Genomic DNA, 19,426 nt, shown 5'->3' with positions numbered 1-19,426 from the left:
ACGGACGAAAGCCCCCCCCCCCAAAAAAAAGGGACGTCCCGATTGGTTGGTGAAGCAGGCCGGTTGGCGCGCGGGCTGACAAAAAGGGTGTTGCCCGGCACTTCCGTGCCTTCGCGGTCGTGACCCCGGAAGTGTTATGTCGGCGGAGAACCCGCTGAAGGCGAAGGCGGCTGCTGCTGGTGGTGGTGGTAGTGGCGGCTGCTCATCCGAAGGAGCGCGAGCGATATGAGAAGCTAGGCGGCTGAGGCGCCGGTAAGTAAGTGAGGGAAGGAGTGGGCCGTGACAGAGACAGAGGGGTGGCCGGGATGAAACCCTGCTTAAATTTAAGACAAGGCGACGGAGAAAAGGAGTCAAGAGATGCCTATTTGCTCGTTAGCGCCATATCTAAGTGTAACTCAAGGACTGGCTTTCCCCTACATCAGGGGTCTCCAACCTTGGCAACTTTAAGCCTGGAGGACTTCAACTCCCAGAATTCCCCAGCCAGCTTTGCTGGGAGTTGAAGTCCTCCAGGCTTAAAGTTGCCAAGGTTGGAGACCCCTGCCTTACACAACAATCCTTGAGGGTAGGCTGGCCTGAGGTGGTGATGGGGGGTGGGCTGTAACTTATTCACCCACATCTGGGAGTTGAAGTCCACCAGGCTTAAAGTTGCCAAGGTTGGAGACCCCTGTCCTACACAACAACCCTTGAGGGTAGGCTGGCCTGAGGTAGTGGGGAGGGGGCTGTAACTTATTCACCCACATACTGCCAGCCCAATACTGCCTCCACATCACTCAGGCTCTCTTAATAGGCTTCCTGCCCTCCTCCTCCTCCTCTTGACAGCACTTTCCTAGATGTTACTTTGGTTTTCAAACGCCCGTATGTCACCTTTTGCCCTTTTTTAAAAAAAAAATGTATTTGGGAAAAAAAATGTATTTGGGAAAAAAATAATACATTATTGTGTGTTAGTGCGTTATTGCTATTGGCACAATGTTTTGTGGTGGTCGATGTATACACTTACTTAAACAGCACATGAAACCCCATGAATAGTAACCACTTTAGAACCAAATCAAAGCTTGTTTAGTCGTTTTGGGTTGTTAAAAACTCGATGAACATCAGAAGGATCCTGTTTTGGTGACTACTGCTTTGGTTTCTTTAAGCTCATGCTTGTGCTGTCAGTGATAATTCAGTGAAATATAAGTCAGATAATTCAGTGAAAATAATTCCCTCAACACCATCAAACTATTTACTAAATCTGCATTACTATTAATCTTCTCATCGTTCCTATTACCCATCTCCTCCCACTTACGACTGTATGACTGTAACCTTGTTGCTGGTATCCTTACAATTTATATAGACTGTTTCCTAGTATGATTTGATTGCTTATTTGTTCCCTGTGAGTATCATTAAGTGTTGTACCTTACGATTCTTGCCGAATGTATCTTGTCTTTTATGTACACTGAGAGCATATGCACCAAAGACAAATTCCTTGTGTGTCCAATCACGCTTGGCCAATAAAGAATTCTATTCTATTCTATAATATCTTGTCAAGTTGACTTGGGTTGGCAAAATGTTTGGAACAGTAACCTCCAAAATTATAAGACCATTTTAAAGGAGGCACAAGGGGGAGGGGGGGAAATCTTGTGTTTGTGCTTTGTTACATGTCAAAGTCTCTTGTTATTTTTCAGGCTGGAGGCAGGAACATAATGTTCTGAAAGAATTTTATAAGTATGCACAACCAGGGAAGAACTGTGATGTAGGTTAATTCTGACTATTTACTTGCAGGGATATTTTTTTTCTTTTTTTGAAAATGGCCTCTCCATTCAATGGGCCCACAGCAGTTTCTGATGTAATTAAAGATCTAGATACTCAGATAGCTGTAAGTAAATTGGCTTGAAGTGACCGCATGGCATGCTAGCATCATAATGAAAAGCTGCAGGTTTGTGACTTGTTCATTTTAATCATGTGCCGAGATTGGAATCTGATGGTAAACAAGCTTTGCAAGAATATATTGCTTTCCAGTTTATTAACACAATATAATATGATCTGTGTGCTGTTTCTTAATTCAAGTCATTGAATATGTAACTGAAATCTCTCTTCCAAGTCCATGTACAGATTAGATCTTAGGTTTGCTTTATTATTCTATCAATCGCTCTACGTTCTCTTACCATATTTCATTCTTGTTGGAGCCATTGAATATTTTATAAATAGCCCCCTACTCAGGAGAACCAAGTTTTAACTTGGTTTTTAGGACAACAGTTAATCTAGGAATATTAAATTGGATTGTACCTATTTACTGTGCAACAGACCTAAAGCTTTCAAATAGGTGAGATTGAAGAAAAAGCCAATATACTCTACATTTGTATTTCTTTAAAATAAACCTGAGAGAAGATATGTCTTCCTAGGAAATAGATATTGAGAGAGCCATAGGTTGGCTCTAATACCGTGCTTCCTCTCAGAAGTTGTTACAACTACCCTATCAATTTGGAAATCAAAGGGAACACTTTCCATGTAAACCAGTATTCTAGCACAAGGTGAATGAGGCAAAGTAATTAAACTTTGCCCAGTATTAGATAGGAAAGAGGATCTAAAGCTTATTCTGGTTTTGAGCTCCATGCCCTTCCTCTCTTTCATAGCCAGCTCCTTTTAATGGCAGTTGTATTCTATCTTGACAAGAAATATTTGATTATATTGAAAGCAGTTCTAGATGAGAATCTTGCCCCCAAAACAATATCATTGTCTTTTTGTCAGTGTGTTGACCAAAGTAAATGCATGATAATAAGAATGGAACATTAACATTGTAATCTTCTAAATATTTTGTGTATTATTCTGTCTGGACCTTGTTCTTAAAACCGGAGTAATAAAGATGATATTGAACTTGCTATTTTTAATTGTACATGTACAGCATGGTTTGGTCTTGATGTGGTGTTACAAGTTGCAGTGTTAAACTAATTATAGTCTGAGCTGAATTAATGTACTACATTCAATAACTTACGGCTCAGGAAAAAACCTAAGAAGTGGGCTATTTATAATACTGGCTATATTTTCACTGATAAGTTGCTTTTGTAGTATAACAGGTTCCTGAACTCCCTTAACGTGTCCAAGATACTGACGTTTCAATTCTACCATCTTGTTTTTAACTTCAAGGTCTGTTTCTTCTTCTAGCTGATTGGTTTGGGCCCACATAATCCAAAAAAGAAGCAAGATCTGGATAAGCTCTATGACCTCAAAGCTAAAGCTCAGCAGATTATGAACCAGTTTGGTCCATCTACCTTGATCAATTTATCAAACTTTTCTTCAATCAAAGCAGAAGCAGGCAACACTCCTCCTCATAGTTCCATGGCAAACAATACCTCTGTGGCAAAGATGCCTGGGACCCCCAGCAGTGGGGGGCGCCTCAGTCCTGAAAGTAATCAGGTAATTGGCCATGATGTGAGATGTAGTCAGCACATCTGGAGGGTTCTGAGGGGAGGAGGTTGTTTTAGAGCAGGGGTGGGGAATTATGGCCCTTTTATGACTTGTGGACTTCAGCTCCCAGAATTCTGAGCATGGCTGGCTCAGGAATTCTGGGAGTTGAAGTCCACAAGTTCTAAAGGTGCCATAGTTCCCCACCTCTGCTTTAGAGGTTCCATTTAGGGGCACCATCAAATATGTTGCTGACTGGAAGTGCTCCTGAAGCAAGGTCTTTTGATCTTAACTGCACAGAAGTGACTTAGGCAGAATGAACCCGATAAAATGTGCTAATATTTTCTATAGATATTAACGAAGAAGAAACTGCAGGATCTGGTTAGAGAAGTGGATCCGAATGAGCAGCTGGATGAAGATGTGGAGGAGGTAGGCAGGCCTTAGCTGAAATGAGCATCACAAACATCTAAACCTCTCCTTGGTTAAAATGTGCCATTTTATTCCTTCTAATTTTTCTCTTTGGTAGGGGGGGAGGGGTGGGGTGGGGTGGGGGTTCCCAAGAATGCTCTGTCAGTATCTTGAATTGTCAGAAGAAAAACCTTCTGAAGCAAAGTGTTGGTGACGTACGCCATTCTTACTGATGCTGAATTCCGTTTTGACAGATGTTGCTCCAGATTGCTGACGACTTCATTGAAAGCGTGGTGACCGCTGCCTGCCAGCTTGCACGGCATCGCAAGTCTAACACTTTGGAAGTAAAGGATGTCCAGCTGCATCTTGGTCAGTGCAAAGACGTACATGTGTCTATTTCATGATAGCTGCCAGCTTAACCTATCAGTTGTTTTGGATTGTTTTGTCCATAACCTGCAGCATTTCCTCCTGGGCAGAGATAATCTGCAAAGTTTCTCCTCCAGTTATGTTGATTCTATGCCATCAAGCTATTTTTGACACTTAGTGACAATATAGAAAGATTTTCTCCATTATCTATCCCTAAACAGTTCTCTCAAATCTCCCAGCAGTGCATTTATTGCCACCTTAGCTGAGTTTGTCCATCTTGCTGCTGGTCGCCCTCTTCTTGTTTTTTCCTTTTTTGCTCCTCTCTGAAGCATAGTGATAAATACTGTCTGGAGTTCTCAGGTCACAACTGAGCCTTCCAGAAGTTTTCTTTCTCTTGTACCACCCCCCCCCCCTACAGTTTCCTTGAGGCATGTGCAGTGGACATGATGAACTTTTGTAGCCTATAACTTCTGGAGGACACCAGAATGGAGAAAGTTGCAAGCAGCAGCATGGCAGTTTCAGTTCTGTGACTCTTGCATTGCTGTCATGTTTTAAAGCAGTATTTCCCACCCTTAGCCATTTTAAAATGTGTGGACTTTTACTCCCAAAATACTCCAGCCAGTCCACACTTCATAAAATTGCTAAGATTGGTAAACACTGTTTTATAGGGTAATGTGGCCTGGTAACTTTTGCACAGGTGCACCAGTGATTGCTGCAGTCACATTGGGGCTCGTGGAAAGAAATCACAAATGAGGTTTCAATCTCCTGCAATGAGTACCAAAAAAGAGGTTTCCAGATTCGTTCTGGTAACCATAAATGGCATCATGGTTCACTTTTCCTGTCTTTGCATGCAAGCTTATCTTTTGTCACTCATCTATCAGCCCAGAATACAAAGTCCATATTGGAAAGATTTAAGATCTTGGGGTATTTTTTATGAAGTGCCTCACAGGTTTGCCAGAAGAGATACAAAAAAGGGTGGTGGTCAGATTCCTGCAAAAGCATATATTTCTCAATGATATAGTGCAGGGGTCCCCAACCTCTGGGCCGCGGCCAACTAGTAGGCCATGAACTGTTTGCAACCAGGCCACAGGAATGGCGAGCACGTACGCACATCCCCACTTGAACGAGCAGCAGGTGAGGGGATGCACACACGCCCCATTCGTGCATGCCATTTGCACGGAACCATCCCCTCTTCACCCCACCCCCACCCTGGTCTGCAAATCCGCAAAGGTTGGGGAACTGTGATGTAGTGGAGTATTAATTCATTGCTTTCTAAATGGCTGGAACTGATTCTCTTGCCTGTTTTTTATCCCTTGTTCAAATCGTCATCTGCTTATGATTTCATTTCCTCACCACGACCCACTCTGATGCTGTTGCTATCCCCCAGAACGCCAGTGGAATATGTGGATCCCAGGTTTTGGCTCTGAAGAAATCAGGCCATATAAAAAAGCCTGCACTACAGAAGCTCACAAACAGGTAAGGATCTCTCTCCCCACCCCCCCTTCCCCACATAATTCACACCTAAGTGAAATGATGCAGTGTGAAACAGATATTTTCTGCTCCATGAAACCAATGATAAATAGCAAGAAAAGGGAAATATCTCAAATGAAAAATTGAGCTTGCTAACAAGTTGAGGTTTTGTGCCCAATTTCTACTGTTCAAATTCCACTTGAGCTTTTTTTAAAAAATCAACGATGCATGCCTAATTGTTTCCTTAATTGTTTATATGATTTAAAGTATAAAAATAATAGTATCTTCTAGGCTGCCCTCTTCCTCTCCACTTAAAATACCATCGCAATTCTATTTATTAAAAAAGAAAATTTGTGGGGAATATTGTTCTAAACCAGGGCTGCCTACCTTTTTTTAATTTTTTTTTTTAATTTTTAAATTTGTATACCGCCCTTCTCCCTGAGACTCAGGGCGGTGAACAGCCAAGTAAAAACATAAACTACAAACATTAAAATACAATTAAAAAGATATATATAAATTTGGCCCCATGATTAAAAACAATAACAAATAATTAAAAACATTTTAAAAAGTGTTAGGCCAGCCCGGCTTGCTGGAAAAAGAAGGTTTTAAGGGCACGGCGGAAGGCACCGAGGTCTTGGATTCTCCTTATCTCTGGCGGCAACTGATTCCAGAGGGTAGGTGCCCCCACAGAGAAGGCTCTCCCCCTGGGGGTCACCAGCCTACATTGTTTGGCTGATGGCACCCCGAGGAGGCCCTGTCTGTGGGAGCGCACAGGTTGATGGGAGGCCGTCGGTAGCAGCAGGAGGTCTCGAAGATAACTAGGTCCTATGCCAATACCTTGAAATTACTTATTTGGCCTGTAAGGAAAGAAACAACAATTGGCCAAGTATCTTTCCTGCAAGCTCAAAGGGCAAGTTTGGAGATACATTGGTATGCCTTGGGAGTAAGTTAAAGCGGGCGGAGAAGAGATGGATGTCTTTAATTGGAGCCCCAAGCCAGATTGGGAACTCAATAGCTGCTGGTATTCTGGAGAGGTAGATTGTTGGGTGAATTGTAGTTTGTTCCCAGTTCCGTTAATCATATTCCTAGTTTAAACTTATTAAGTCTAATGGAAGTCATCCATACATCTCTTATCCCCCAAGGTCATCCACAGCTTCCATTACATCCAAGAGACCCGTCTTCATGCTGTCTTTCTCCTCCTCCCCCTCTTTTACTTTTCAGAGAATGGCATTGATCCGCAAAACAACCAAGAAATAACTCTGGGGAAAAAGACAAAGAAATTAAAAGGAAAAAAATAGAAAAAGACTCTTCTATGAGAAAAAGAAAAGAAAAGTCTGCCTCTGAAGCTGTGGAGTTACCCTTGAGGTCATCTATGGGATAATTTTTATTTTTATTTTTTTTTGCAATGCTTCATAGGGAAGCGTCTATTTTCACAGTGCAGCAATAAAAGAGTTATTAGAGAAGATCTGCCAACCATCAATAAGTCTCCTCGCATCTCTTGCCCCAGAGGAACTTATCTCGGAGCCTAGACTTTTATTTTCCTCCTTCCAAGCGACATTACGGTATCCATGATTGTCCAAGGGATAAAATATTTTGCTATTTTTGAGAACAGTATTAGACGTGGCCATAGACGATTTTTTTTTCCCCATTCCTCCCCCCCCTCCTCCTTCCTTACTTGTAATGTTGCTATTTATGGTATTTGGACTTCTTTCAGAAAATGAATGATGGATCTCCAAAAGCAGACCACAGTATTGACAGGAGCTTCAGTTGAAAGCAAATTCCTTTTTTTTCTTTTTTTTTATTTAACGCTCAGGATGGCGGTAGGGGAAAAGTTGAATTCTTTTTGTACCACAAGTCCTGTAAAAAATGCAGTAGGAACAAGACTTGAACTACAAAATCAAAATTTAAAAAAAAAAAAAAAACAGTCTGCAGGCCTGGTTAAACCCACCTTACTTGTTCCCAAGATAATAGTCTCTGACAAATGTCTGTGGAGTGGGATCGCTCACCCTTCTTCGCATCCAGAAGTTTGTGGTACAATCTGTGGTTTGTTCTTTTTTTTTTTTTTCTTCTCCTGTAAGAGTGAGTGAAATATACCTTTTGATCAGATGCTGGCACTCTTTTTTTTCCCAGGAAGGTTCTGAATTCTTAAAAGCACACTTGACATCCAGCATTTTACTGGCGGGTAGAAGTATTTGCTGTTTCAGATATTTGTGCATTGTGAAAACGACGTCACTGCTTCCGGAGGGGGAAGGTTGTTTCTGAAGCAGGCGCTTGCAAGAAAGTGTGTATCCTCCCCTCTCCCACTTCACACTTGATAAGCTACACGGGAGCAGCTGAGGGGGTGCTTGGCCAATACTCTGAATTGAGGAAACAGCCATTGATTTGGGTTCCCCATCCCTCATTGTCCTTTGTTCTCTATCACATAAATTCTGACTGCATCAGCTTTGCGTTGAGCCATCCAGCAGGGACTCTTAAAGAAGAATTTGTGTAAGTTTCCACTAGTTGAAAATGTAACAATAAATGAATACCCTATGTATCTCCTTTTCTAAGTTGTTTTGTGAATTATGCTAAGGTGACAACCACAATTATTGAGTGCTTTGAGTAAGAAAATGGCATCAACAAGCTGGGAAGGCCACAATGCTTCTCCTAGTAGGGAAACACACTGTGAAACATTATTCTTTTCTTTTAGAGCTTCCCATTTTCTCAGAGTAATGCTTAGTGTAGAAGGGATAGTAGCTCTCATTCTATCCTCAGAAGCTGTAGAATTGAAAAATAACGAGCAGCCTAAAAATAATTCAGAACTTCACAAGGGGATTGGAGCCGTATTTTCCCAAGGGCGCAATCCACTTCTTTAATTGTGGCAGCTTAAAAGGTGTATGGACTTCAATTCCCAGAATTCCCCAGCCGTCACGCTAGGGAAGTTGCCAGGGTTGAGAAACACTGCCTTGACCAATGTTACCACCTGGACTTACGTTCTAGCTATCTCCTGGTTAAAGCTGCCCATCTCATGTGGGCCCTTTACTTTTATTTGATTTATATACCGCCCTACTCCCGAACGACTTAGGGCAGTGAACAATCAACAATAAAATACATACAAAATTTAAAAAACAGAAATAAAATCGAATTAAATAGTTTGGCCCAGACAGATTAAAAAACCCCAATCAATTTAAAACAAATTAAACTTTGAATATTAAAAATATTTAAAAATTATTTAAAAAGAGGGAGAAAGTTAGGCCAGGCCCGCCTGGTGGAATAAAAAGGTCTTAAGAGCGCGGCGGAAGGTGCGCAGATCCAGGATCCTCCGTATCTCTGGGGGGAGCTCGTTCCAGATAGTAGGTGCCCCCACAGAGAAGGCTCTCCCCCTAGGAGCCGCCAGTCGACATTGTTTGGCCGACGGCACCTGGAGGAGCCCCTCTATGAGAGCGTACCGGCCGGTGGGAGGCTATTGGTGGTAGTAGGCGGTCCCGCAAGTACCCAGGTCCTAAGTCATGGAGCGCTTTAAAGGTGGTGACCAAAACCTTGAAGCGCACCCGGAAGACCACTGGGAGCCAGTGCAGCTCGCGCAGGAGGGGTGTCACATGGGAACGCCATGTCGCTCCCATTACCACCCGCGCGGCTGCACTGTGCCAGTTGGAGCCTCCGGGTGCTCCTCAAGGGGAGCCCTATGTAGAGAGCGTTACAATAGTCCAGGCGGGAGGTGACGAGGGCATGAGTGACCGTGCGTAAGGAGTCCCGATCCAGAAAGGGACGCAACTGACATCATCTCTTTGCCTCTGGGATTAGCCACTGACCCGCATCCAGCTTCTGGCCCTGATCAGGAGCTATCCATGTGATAACAGGAGATATTTTTATGCAGGGCTGTTAATGTACATCTGCTTGTTTATGGGATTTAACGGAAGCTGTAGAATGCCACATTCATAGTCCAGCCTCTAGTGCATTCTTTGGAATTTTTTTTGTTTTTGTTTTTTTATTGAAGAAAGTTGATTAAGGAAAAAAGATGGAATAACCACTGACTGGATTTAGATTAGCACATTTAATCTGCTTTCCTCCATCCAGGTGTATTAAGATGGAACTCTCACCACTTCTAACCAGCAGCCATGCCGCTGATATATATGTGTGGGCTGCACCCATACACTGAAGGGGACCGTTTTATTTTAAATGCACCTGCAAAACCAACGTAAAGTGAAATTATGGGTACTTAAAAGTGACTGTTGTCACAACAAATACCATGCTTCAGAGTCAGCTTCTCCTAATCCTGATATCAATAACTTGTAATTCCATTTGTCTTTTAAAAGCCGCCCTGTCCAATGTCATCTACATAGATCTGAAACTTAGGAATCTGAAATAACATCAGCTTCAAACAGTTTTTGGCCTCCCGAAGCCTCCATGTGTCATGTTTTTGCCCTAGCTGGCCCCCAGAAGCACTCTGCAGTCCAAAAATGGGTACGTTTTTGTCAAAAGCGCACCTATTTTCGCCAAAAACGGGCTATACGGAGCACTGCAGAGTGCTTCTGGGGGCCTCGGAGGGCGAAAATCCAACGCGCAGAGGCCAAAAACTAATTTTTTCTTGTTTCCCTCCTGTAAATTTAGGTGCGTCTTATAGTCTTAAAAATACGGTAGATAATTTCGCACCCCTGGAACTGAGAAGGAATTGTGTTTGAGATTTAAAATAATTCCAACAGATTCTGATGTAGATATTAGAGAAAAAGTTATTAAAGTTTTAGGACATTTTTTGGATTGGGATGAAGAGGTATCAGAGGCATAATTTGAAAAGGTATATAGAATAAATACAAGATTTTCAATAAATACAAAAGACTAATAATACATATGTAACATAATGGAGGTAAATTTATAATTGTATTTTTAACTACTATAAAGAATGGAAGTCACCTCGTATCTTTTTTCTTTCTATTTTTTCTTTTACTAGTTTTCCTTTCTTGCATTTGTTTTCTCTTTTTTCTTATATTAGTCTTAACAGTTTTTATCTTTTTTTTTTTAAATTAAAAAAAGAAGATTCTGTATCATCCCCAGTGCTTCAGTGACAATGGGTAGATTGGGAAAGGACCCTTCCTTACCACTAGACAATTTATGAGGCTTACAAAATTTGCTTTGCAAAATTTGCTCTGCAGACCCCATTGTGCACGTATAAATCATATTTAAGGACTCTGCAGATTGGGTTGTACTTAAACCATAGTGGCTTAGTCAACGAATTATGGTTTCACAACTCACAGTGTGGCACAATGTGTAAATTCTTTTGCAAAATTGTTAATGCAAGAACGTTGTCCCAATTGCACAGTGGCTCTTGTCTTCAGCTAGCAAGAACATTTCTTTCTCTTTTCCTGAACGGGAACTTCTGATCGAACCGGTAATGGCAGTTTGGTTTTCACTCCATCCCACTGTGGACCAAGTTTCATCACCCCACTTTTCAAGGCCTCATAGATGCCCAGAGTTAACATTTGGAAAACTGCCTCCACATTGCTGCTGCTTTTCGCCGAAGTCTCAATATACTTTGCTTCAAAAGAAACAGCCAGTTTCTCAGCCTCCTTTTGTCCCACCTTCCGTTCAGCCTCCAGGTCACTCTTGTTCCCCACCAGCACAAAAACTGGGCAGTGAGGTTTGACTGTGTCCACCACTTCCTGGTGCCAGCTCCTGATGTTCTCAAATGATGCCCGGTTGGTTAGGTCAAACATCAGGACTCCCCCAGCTGCGTTACGGTAGTAGGAACGGGTCACTGACCTACATCACAGAAAGAAGATTTGTTGAGCGTGGAAACATTGCAAGAAGCCAGAATAGAGTAGGGTAGGGTAGGGTAGGGTAGGGTAGGGTAGGGTAGAGTAGAGTAGAGTAGAGTAGAGTAGAGTAGAGTAGAGTAGAGTAGAGTAGAGTAGAGTAGAGTAGAGTAGAGGAATGGAATGGAATGGAACTCTTTATTGACCAAGTGTGGTCGGACACGCAAGGAATTAGAAAAGAGTTTTCCAAACTATATTTGAATTCAATAAGAAACTAAAGACAAATCAATCTCTTTCACCCAAATGGAGCCAGGAGCTTCTATTTCTATCTTTCATAAGGAAAGTACCGTAATTGCTTCCCAGTCAATGAAGATTGATTTGTTTGGCAAAAACATTAACTTTCTAATTTTATTTCCAGTTTAATGCTTTGTAAACATTAATTTTGTATTTACAATATGCACTTTACTGTTTACAGTTACAATACTTGGAGGGAACTTTCTGGGGCATTAATTGGGACATCTATTTTTTTGTGACATTCCAATAACTTTTTAATATATACCTTTGCATAAATGCATTAGAATGAGCACAAGTCTCGTTTCATTCCCTATTTTCTATCACTTGGCTGTCCTTCTGGATCAGGGGTTCCAGATTCTTTTTAAACAAAACTCACAACTTCCAGAACCCCCCAAAAAGTCTGAAAGCCCCTGAACAAAAGTGTTCAGTCAAATTAACCAACTTTAACTAAGCTTTCAAGTTCTCCATTAATGTGGGATATTGCTCTGGTATTTTATAGTCCTTTGGGTGTGGTGGTAGAAGTCTTAACTCCAGGAGTGCCATACTCTGTAATCCTTGAGCGTTTCTGATTGACTCACAGAATACCATCTGGAGCACCGAGGGTGAAGTAACAAGGGTGGTTTGGGCTTTTTTGTGGCCACACAAGTCATCTATAAGGAGGGACACCAGTTCCCTGTCTTACCTGGGTACTCAGATTCTTAGATTACAGCAACTCTGACTCATCTTTGTGTGGTCAGTTGCAATGTCATTTTTACTTTGGAGTTTTTTTATAGGGTGACTCCAGTGGAGTGTACTGGAGTCTTTGCCGATTTCCAAGTACTGGAATTTTGATCATGTGACAGTCGTTAAGGGCAGAAACCAGCCTTAAGCAGGGGTGGGCTTCAAAAATTTTAGCAAGGGATTCTCTGCCCAGTTGTTGGTGGGTGTGGTCATGGTGGGCGTGGCCTAGTCAGCCTCCTGCACCACAGAGGGGGGGTGTTTTTGCCCTCCCCGGGCTCTGGAGGCTTTCCTCAAGCCTGCGGGAGGGCAAAAATGGCCTCCTCAGGCTCCAGAGGCCCTCTGGAGGCCGGAAACGGACCTGTTTCCCAAACTTCCGGTAGGCCCGTTTTTCACCCTCCCCGAGCCTCCATGCATGCCCTGCACTTAGATGTATCCAAATCATGCCATCATGGGAGGGGCGGGGCGGGCTGCAAGGGTGAAATCTACTTACCTTCCTTACCGGTTCAGAAGTGCGCGCGTCACATGCATGCACAGACTCTCTGCGCATGTGCAGAGGGTATAAAAAACATATTACTTCCTGGTTAAAACCAGGAAGTAACAACACCCGGGCGGGTGGGCGGAGCCTCGAGCCGCAATTGCTACCGGTTCTCTGAACCACCGCCCACAATTGCTACCGGATCGCCCAATCCGGTCTGAACCGGGAGCATTTCACCCCTGGTGGGCAGGGATCACCAGGAGTAGGGTTTTGGGGTTCTCCGAACTGCAAAGAATCTTAGCTAGAGGTTCTCCCGAACCCCTGCGAACCCTCATCAACCTACCCCTGGCCCTAAGTCACATTTTTCAGTGCCGTTGTAACATCAAATGGTCACTAAATAAATGGTTGTAAGATGAGAACTACACGTAAGGGAAAGAAGAAAAAAAAAGCCGGATTCTCTTAGACTAAATAGCTTTGTTCTTTCTTTCCCTGGGGACATCTAATCATCAGACGGTTGCAGTTAGTAAGATCTTTATCATAGCATTGCTCTTTTAAATTTTTTTCCTCATGCATCCCATCTGTTCCTTTGTTTGCTTATTCCTCACATTTACACATTGCCACCCATCTCAGAAATGTGACCCTTGGGAGGCATACAATTAAAAACAACCATAAAAAATTAGCTTCCATAATAAAAAGCATCAATACTGTATAGCTAGTCTTCAGCTTACAGTCATTTGTTTAGTGACCATAGGAAGTGACAATGGCACTGGAAAACATTATGGCTGTTTTTCACACTTTAGGACAGTGTTTCTCAACCTTGGAAGCTTGAAGATGGGTGGACTTCAACTCCCAGAACACATCTTCAAGCTATCAAAGTTGAGAAACACTGCCTTAGGACCATTGCCGCATCCCACAGTCATGTGATCAGAAGTTAAGACGCTGGGCCACTGGCATGTACTTATGACAGTTGCAGCGTCCCAACTCCCGGGGTCGTGTGGTCATCTTTTGCAACCTTCTGACAATTTGGGGAAGCCAAATTCATTTAACAACCATGTTACTCACTTAACAACTGCAGTGGTTCACTTAACAAGAAAGTGAACAAGAAAGATCGTAAAATAGGGCAAAACTCAAGTTGCTTAGCGACATACATTTTAGATTCAATTGTTGTCGTAAGTCGAGGACTGCCCGTACATTACACTGACTGTCTTCGTACTCTATGACGGGGTGTCAAACTCGATTTCAATGAGGGCTACATCACGGTTGTGTTTGACCTCGAAGGGCCAGATGAGGAGACATGGCCGGGGTGGAGAGTGGGTGTGGCCACTCGTGTTGGGGGGCACCTGTGGTGGCCAAGTGCTACGGCAGGACTTCCCTGAGACCCTCCCTCATTCTCATTATATCCTTCCTTCCTTCCTTCCTTCCTTCCTTCCTTCCTTCCTTCCTTCCTTCCTTTTCTTCTTTTTCCTTCCCTCTTCATTCTCCTTTCTTGCTCTCTTCCCATCTTTTTCTTCGTCTCTTCTCTTTCCTTTTCTCCTTTCCTGTCCCTTCTTGCATGCTCAAATGCAAAAGGGGAAACATTTCTCCTTTTGTTTTGTTTTTAATTTGTTTTGATAGCCCTCTGCCAGTGAAAACAGAGCTTGGGGGGGCTGCCACGTCCCATTTTCAGCCGCACCAGCCTCCTGCAACCCTCTCCAAGTGAAAATGGAGCGCGGGGGGACAACACGGGGGCCCCCCGAGCTGCATTTTTGCTTGTAGAGGCACTGCGAGCCGGTCCTTTGCTGTTTCCAGGCTGGCCCCACGGGCCAGATCTAAGCACCCCATGGGCCAGATCCGGCCCGTGGGCCTCGAGTTTGACACCCCTGCTCTATGAGAATCTAACTAAAAACAATGCTGGGAATCTGAAGTTTTTACTCCTCCAAACAAGGAAGAGGAAGCAAAGCCTAAGCCTCCCTTCCTTTTCCAGGCTCCGTCATCTCATCTCATTAACATCTTCCAAGGCTTGGAAAAAGTCCATCACTCCTGACCCTTTTGGGCTGAGAGAGACCCCAGACCAGCCTTTCTTCCCCCCAACTCACCTGAACCGTTCTTGGCCCGCGGTATCCCAAAACTGCAGCTTGATACGCAGGTTGGGATCCCTGATCTCCAGAAAGTGGACATAAAAGTCCACCCCCACCGTTTGGTTCATGGACTCCGCAAAGACCCCGTCGGCGTAGCGCTTCAGAAGACAAGATTTCCCCACCGTGGAATCGCCCAGCATGATGATCCGGAACTGATAATCCCACGGAGAATCCACAGCCATGGGGAGGCTTGGAAGAGAGAGGAAGAGAGAGAGACCCTGGAAGCTGCTATCTTGTGTGTGCCTGGGTCGGTGTGGGTCTGTGGGCATGCACGCACGGGCACCGGTGGAGCGGAGCAAGAAGACTCATGCTGACTCAAAACAAACAGGAACACTCTCCAATCCGGTCCCAAGCAGTGGGGAAAGCTGAGTTCTAACCCAGGGTAGGAAACTGGTTGAGACTTGTTTGAGATTAGCGCCGGTAGTTGCTCTCCCATTGACTGCCTGAGGCTGTGGCTCTCTTATTCCATGTTTGGGCAGGCAGGCTGCTCCTAAGGGAGGCAGGATGCGTGCAGGCTCTCCCTGTCCTGCTCCTCCCTGAAAATGGGCCGGGTTTATCCAAGGCCAAGCCAGGCTACGCACAAACACATTTCACCTGCATTCCAGACTTCAAAAAAAAAAAAAAAGGTTTCTCTTCCTTGGGGCATCAAAGCAGCCTTCTTAGACAGGAGAGGAAACAAAAGTCCCAAAACTCAAGAGGAGAATGTTGTGTAAACGCAGCCAAAATGTCTACACACCTGACCAGTGATGGGTTGCCCCCAGTTCGGACCAGTTCACAAGAACCGGTAGTAAAACTGGTGGGGGGCCCCGCCTACCGCCCCAGATGTTGTCATTGGCAAATTGTGCATGCGCAGAAGCAAGGCACGCACGCAAGCGAAGCAAGCGCGCACGTACAATCCCGTTGCGAACCAGTAGTAAAGGTTGTGTTTGACCTTGGGGGGCCGGGGTGGGCATGGCCAGCTTGACATCACTCATGTCGGGGGCGCCTGTAGTGGCCCAAGTGCTCTGCCAGTGAAAACGGGCTCCGCAAGCTCTGTTTTTGGCTGCCAAAGCCTCCTGCAACCCGATGCCAGTGAAAACGGAGCTCGGGAGGGCCACAGAGGTTTGCAGGAGGCCATCGCAGCCGAAAACTGAGCCCATGAGGGCTGCACGCGGCCCTCCCGAGCTCCGTTTTAACTGGCAGAGGGTAGCAGAAGGCTGTGGCACCTGAAAACGGAGTTTGGGAGCCCATTTTCGCTGGTAGAAACTCCATGGGCCAGTCCTTCACTGTTTCCAGGGCAGCCCCACAGGCCAGATCTAAATACCCCAGAGGCTGGTTCCTGCTAGGCTAACATGTGGTGGCCTAATCAGTAGCCAATTCTGTCTATATGTTGATGCACATGCACTGTATGTGTGTCTTTGCACGCATTTGATATATTGCAGTCACAGAGAAAGCCAGTTTACAGGAAGTAGATGCCCCCTTTAAAAAGGCACTACATATATGCGGCAAGGCTGTGAGATAGAAAATACAGGTAGTCCTCGACTTACAACAGTTCATTTAGTGGCCGTTCAAAGTTACAACGGCACTGAAAAAAGTGACTTACGACCGTTTTTCACAGTTACGACCATTCCAGCATCCCCAGGATCAGGTGATCAAAATTCAGATGCTTGGCAACTGATTCAAACACTTATGACAGTTGCTGTGTCCCAGGGGAACATGATTCCCTTTTGTGACCTACAACTGCAGTGATTCACTTAACAACTGGGGCAAGGAAGGGTGCAAAATGTGGCAAAACTCACTTAACAAATGTCTCACTTAACAACAGAAATTTGGCGCTCAATTGTGCTTGTAAGTTGAAAACCTTGAGCTGCTCAGAACTGAATTCTTAGCGATGGGCAGAGTTAGCCTGCAATACTACATTCTAACCACTGCGCCACCATATCTCTACAAAAGGTGATTTACACTGAAAGCAATCTAGAAAGCAAGCAAGCAGAGCCGGTCCATAATGTTTTGAGAGACCAGTAGGAAATCCATCTGCTGTGGGCTAAACTGGGAAGTCAAGCAAACCACCCCAAGAAAATACAGGAAAACCACTTCCAAATCACCTGGAAGCTGTAGAGAGGTGTCCCCAACAGATCACAAGTTTTTTATTTTTATTTTACTGTTAGAGTTAGGGTTATTGTTTACCTATCAAACCCAGAGAAAGCATCACTTTTCCTTCAGCAATAGGCAGAACAATGTTTTAAACCCTTGTTTCCTTCATTTCAAGAATTACACACCGAGAGATGGTTTATTATGCTTTGAGCACTACTCAGCATGGAAAAGGGGCCAGTGAAGATCATGACAATAGACAAAGCCATACATATTATTATATACAGTATATATATATTATTAGTTTTAAAAAGGAAGTAAATATTTTTACATTAAATATTTTCAGAATTTTTTTTTAAAGTTAAGTTTAAGTTAAGGAGGTGGTGGACATGGTGGAAATGAAGACAGTTTCAAAAGGTTTGAGAAACACAAGATTCTCTCCAGCTCATCTCCCAGGTCTATACAATAAGGTCTGTACTGAATAATGGAAAGAACCTATATCATCATCATCATCTCAGTGGTGGGTTTCTACTGGTTCTACCCGGTTCGGGCGAGCCGGTAGCGACGGTGGCAGGAGGCTCTGCTCACTCGCCCGGATGTCATCACGGACACTCTGTGCACGCCCTGACATTTGCGAACCGGTAGCAACGGTAAGTGAATCCACTACTGCATCATCTTCATTTAACGATCCCATAATCTCTTGCGGAGTGGAGTCAGGGCAGCTGAATGGAGCAAAAGTGTTTTAATGGAAATAACCTGTTTCTAACCCACAAAATCCAGAAGGAAGCTCCACAATGGTATTGGGATTAGTGCGGCGTCTTTAAGCCACATCCTGACTCAGCAGACATTTCTTAAGCCATCTGAGTACTGCTGTCAGAACTGCCATCGTACGCTTGAGCTTCGCATTTACCAACTGCCGGTCTGCCATGAACTACGGGGAGGAAGGAGCCGGATGGGATTGGGGAAGAACTAACTACTCATCCTACCTTTCAGAGCAACATCTCAAGGTCAAACCCTGGGAAGGGAATGGAACGGCTCACAGACCGTTCCCAAAACAATTTATTCAAATACAATTGGACCGTGAGGGACCAAGGGAGGAAGGGAACTGAGCGGAAGGCATTAATCGAGGAGTTTTGGCGTGTGAATTTCAGTTCTGGCTTTGCTACATTGTAAACCACTTGGCTTTAATTAAAGTATATCTTTCACTGCAAATGGAGTCGAGGATCTTTCTTAACTAGAGGATTAAGCCGGGGCAGGTCTGACAACTACATCTGTCTGTCTGGCAATCCTTCTCATAACTTATCCCTTCCATCTCCCATCAGCCAAGCTAGCGGCTGGATGAATGAGGACATAGAAAACCTGTGCAGGTTGGGACTATGAACTGCAATTAACAGGATAGCGATGTGAAAGTGGGCTGAGAGGAGGATCTCTTTTTAGGATCCAATCGGTCGGTCACCAGGACCAGAGGTTTAATCTTCAAAGCTTTTGGACTCATGCTGGAGCCCATCCTCTAGGGAGAGAGATGTTCCCTGAGGATGGGTTCCAGTACAAGTCTGAAAGCTTGGAAACGGAAACCTCCAGTGATCAACCCAGATTGGACCTGGTGGCTCAGCAGACTAAAAAGCATTGTGATTAACACCAGCTGTCTGCAATTACTGTAAGTTCGAATCTCACCAGGCTCAAGGTTGACTCAGCCTTCTATCCTTTCTAAGGTAGGTTAAATGAGGACCCAGTTTGTGGGGGGCAATAAGGTGACTTTGTATAAATATACAAAAGTATGAAGGCTATTGCTTAACGCATTGTAAGCCGCCCTGAGTCTCCGGAGAAGGGCGGCATATAAATCAAATTAAAAAAAAAAAATGGATCCTGCAACCTTATCCTGGGACACATATATTTGCCTTCATTTGTGATATCTTTTTAGTTTTTGATGCTAAAAAATATTTTAAGTTGAGAATTTAAAAACAACAACAACAATGCCCGTCTCTTTTGTATCTAAAAACAACAGAAAAAATGTATCACTGATTTTTAGCAGGAAACAAGATCTGAGATGATGAGATCAGAAAGAGCTCCAGAGGAGCAGAGGTGAAATCCAGCAGGTTCTGACAGGTTCTGGAGAACCGGTAGCAGAAATTCTGAGTAGTTCAGAGAACCGGTAGTGGAAACTTTGAGTAGTTCGGAGAACCGGTAGCAGAAATTCTGAGTAGTTCGGAGAACCGGTAGCAGAAATTTTGAGTAGTTTGGAGAACAGGCAAATGTCACCTCTGTCTGGCCCCAGACTGGGATGGGAATGGGATTTTGCAGTATCCTTCCCCCAGGAGTGGGGAGGGAATGGGGATTTTACAGTATCTTTCCCAAGCCTACAGAACCAGTAGTAAAAAAATTTGAATTTCACCACT

The 19,426-nt window shown here is 44.0% G+C and overlaps 2 protein-coding genes across 4 annotated transcripts; one reads left to right on the top strand and one right to left on the bottom strand.

Annotated features, from left to right (window-relative positions):
- Nucleotides 1-149: 149 nt before the first annotated feature.
- TAF12 (TATA-box binding protein associated factor 12) lies at nucleotides 150-8,161 on the top strand. Of its 3 annotated transcripts, XM_070949374.1 has the most exons (7): nucleotides 150-252; nucleotides 1,762-1,855; nucleotides 3,142-3,393; nucleotides 3,733-3,810; nucleotides 4,044-4,158; nucleotides 5,543-5,631; nucleotides 6,847-8,161. In XM_070949374.1, exons 2-7 carry the CDS (start codon nucleotides 1,787-1,789, stop codon nucleotides 6,880-6,882), a joined length of 639 nt encoding a protein of 212 aa, XP_070805475.1. In that variant the 5' UTR covers nucleotides 150-252; nucleotides 1,762-1,786; the 3' UTR covers nucleotides 6,883-8,161. The 3 variants fall into 3 exon arrangements, with proteins under 3 accessions (XP_070805475.1, XP_070805476.1, XP_070805477.1); XM_070949375.1 differs by lacking the exon at nucleotides 1,762-1,855; XM_070949376.1 differs by lacking the exons at nucleotides 150-252; nucleotides 1,762-1,855 and adding an exon at nucleotides 1,860-1,915.
- Nucleotides 8,162-10,937: 2,776 nt separating this feature from the next.
- LOC139320947 (ras-related protein Rab-39B-like) lies at nucleotides 10,938-15,229 on the bottom strand. Its single transcript, XM_070949506.1, has 2 exons — nucleotides 14,919-15,229; nucleotides 10,938-11,361 (listed from the first exon to the last, which is right to left on the bottom strand). Exons 1-2 carry the CDS (start codon nucleotides 15,227-15,229, stop codon nucleotides 10,938-10,940), a joined length of 735 nt encoding a protein of 244 aa, XP_070805607.1.
- Between the last annotated feature and the right edge of the window lie 4,197 nt (nucleotides 15,230-19,426).

The sequence above is a fragment of the Pituophis catenifer genome, unplaced genomic scaffold (assembly GCF_029215685.1).
Source record: "Pituophis catenifer annectens isolate HBS135680 unplaced genomic scaffold, rPitCat1.0.hap2 SCAF_9, whole genome shotgun sequence".
NCBI lineage: Eukaryota > Metazoa > Chordata > Lepidosauria > Squamata > Colubridae > Pituophis > Pituophis catenifer.
This window is presented reverse-complemented; position numbering and strand designations above follow the sequence as displayed.

Excerpts from the sequence above, each read along its gene's own strand:
- TAF12 (XM_070949374.1), top strand. The coding sequence starts at position 1,787 with ATGGCCTCTCCATTCAATGGGCCCACAGCAGTTTCTGATGTAATTAAA. Across the intron at positions 1,856-3,141 it reads ATCTAGATACTCAGATAGCT|CTGATTGGTTTGGGCCCACA; the intron begins GTAAGTAAATTG and ends TTCTTCTTCTAG. Across the intron at positions 5,632-6,846 it reads CTACAGAAGCTCACAAACAG|AGAATGGCATTGATCCGCAA; the intron begins GTAAGGATCTCT and ends TTTACTTTTCAG.
- LOC139320947 (XM_070949506.1), bottom strand. The coding sequence starts at position 15,229 with ATGCCCACAGACCCACACCGACCCAGGCACACACAAGATAGCAGCTTC. Across the intron at positions 11,362-14,918 it reads GCGGGCCAAGAACGGTTCAG|GTCAGTGACCCGTTCCTACT; the intron begins GTGAGTTGGGGG and ends TCTGTGATGTAG.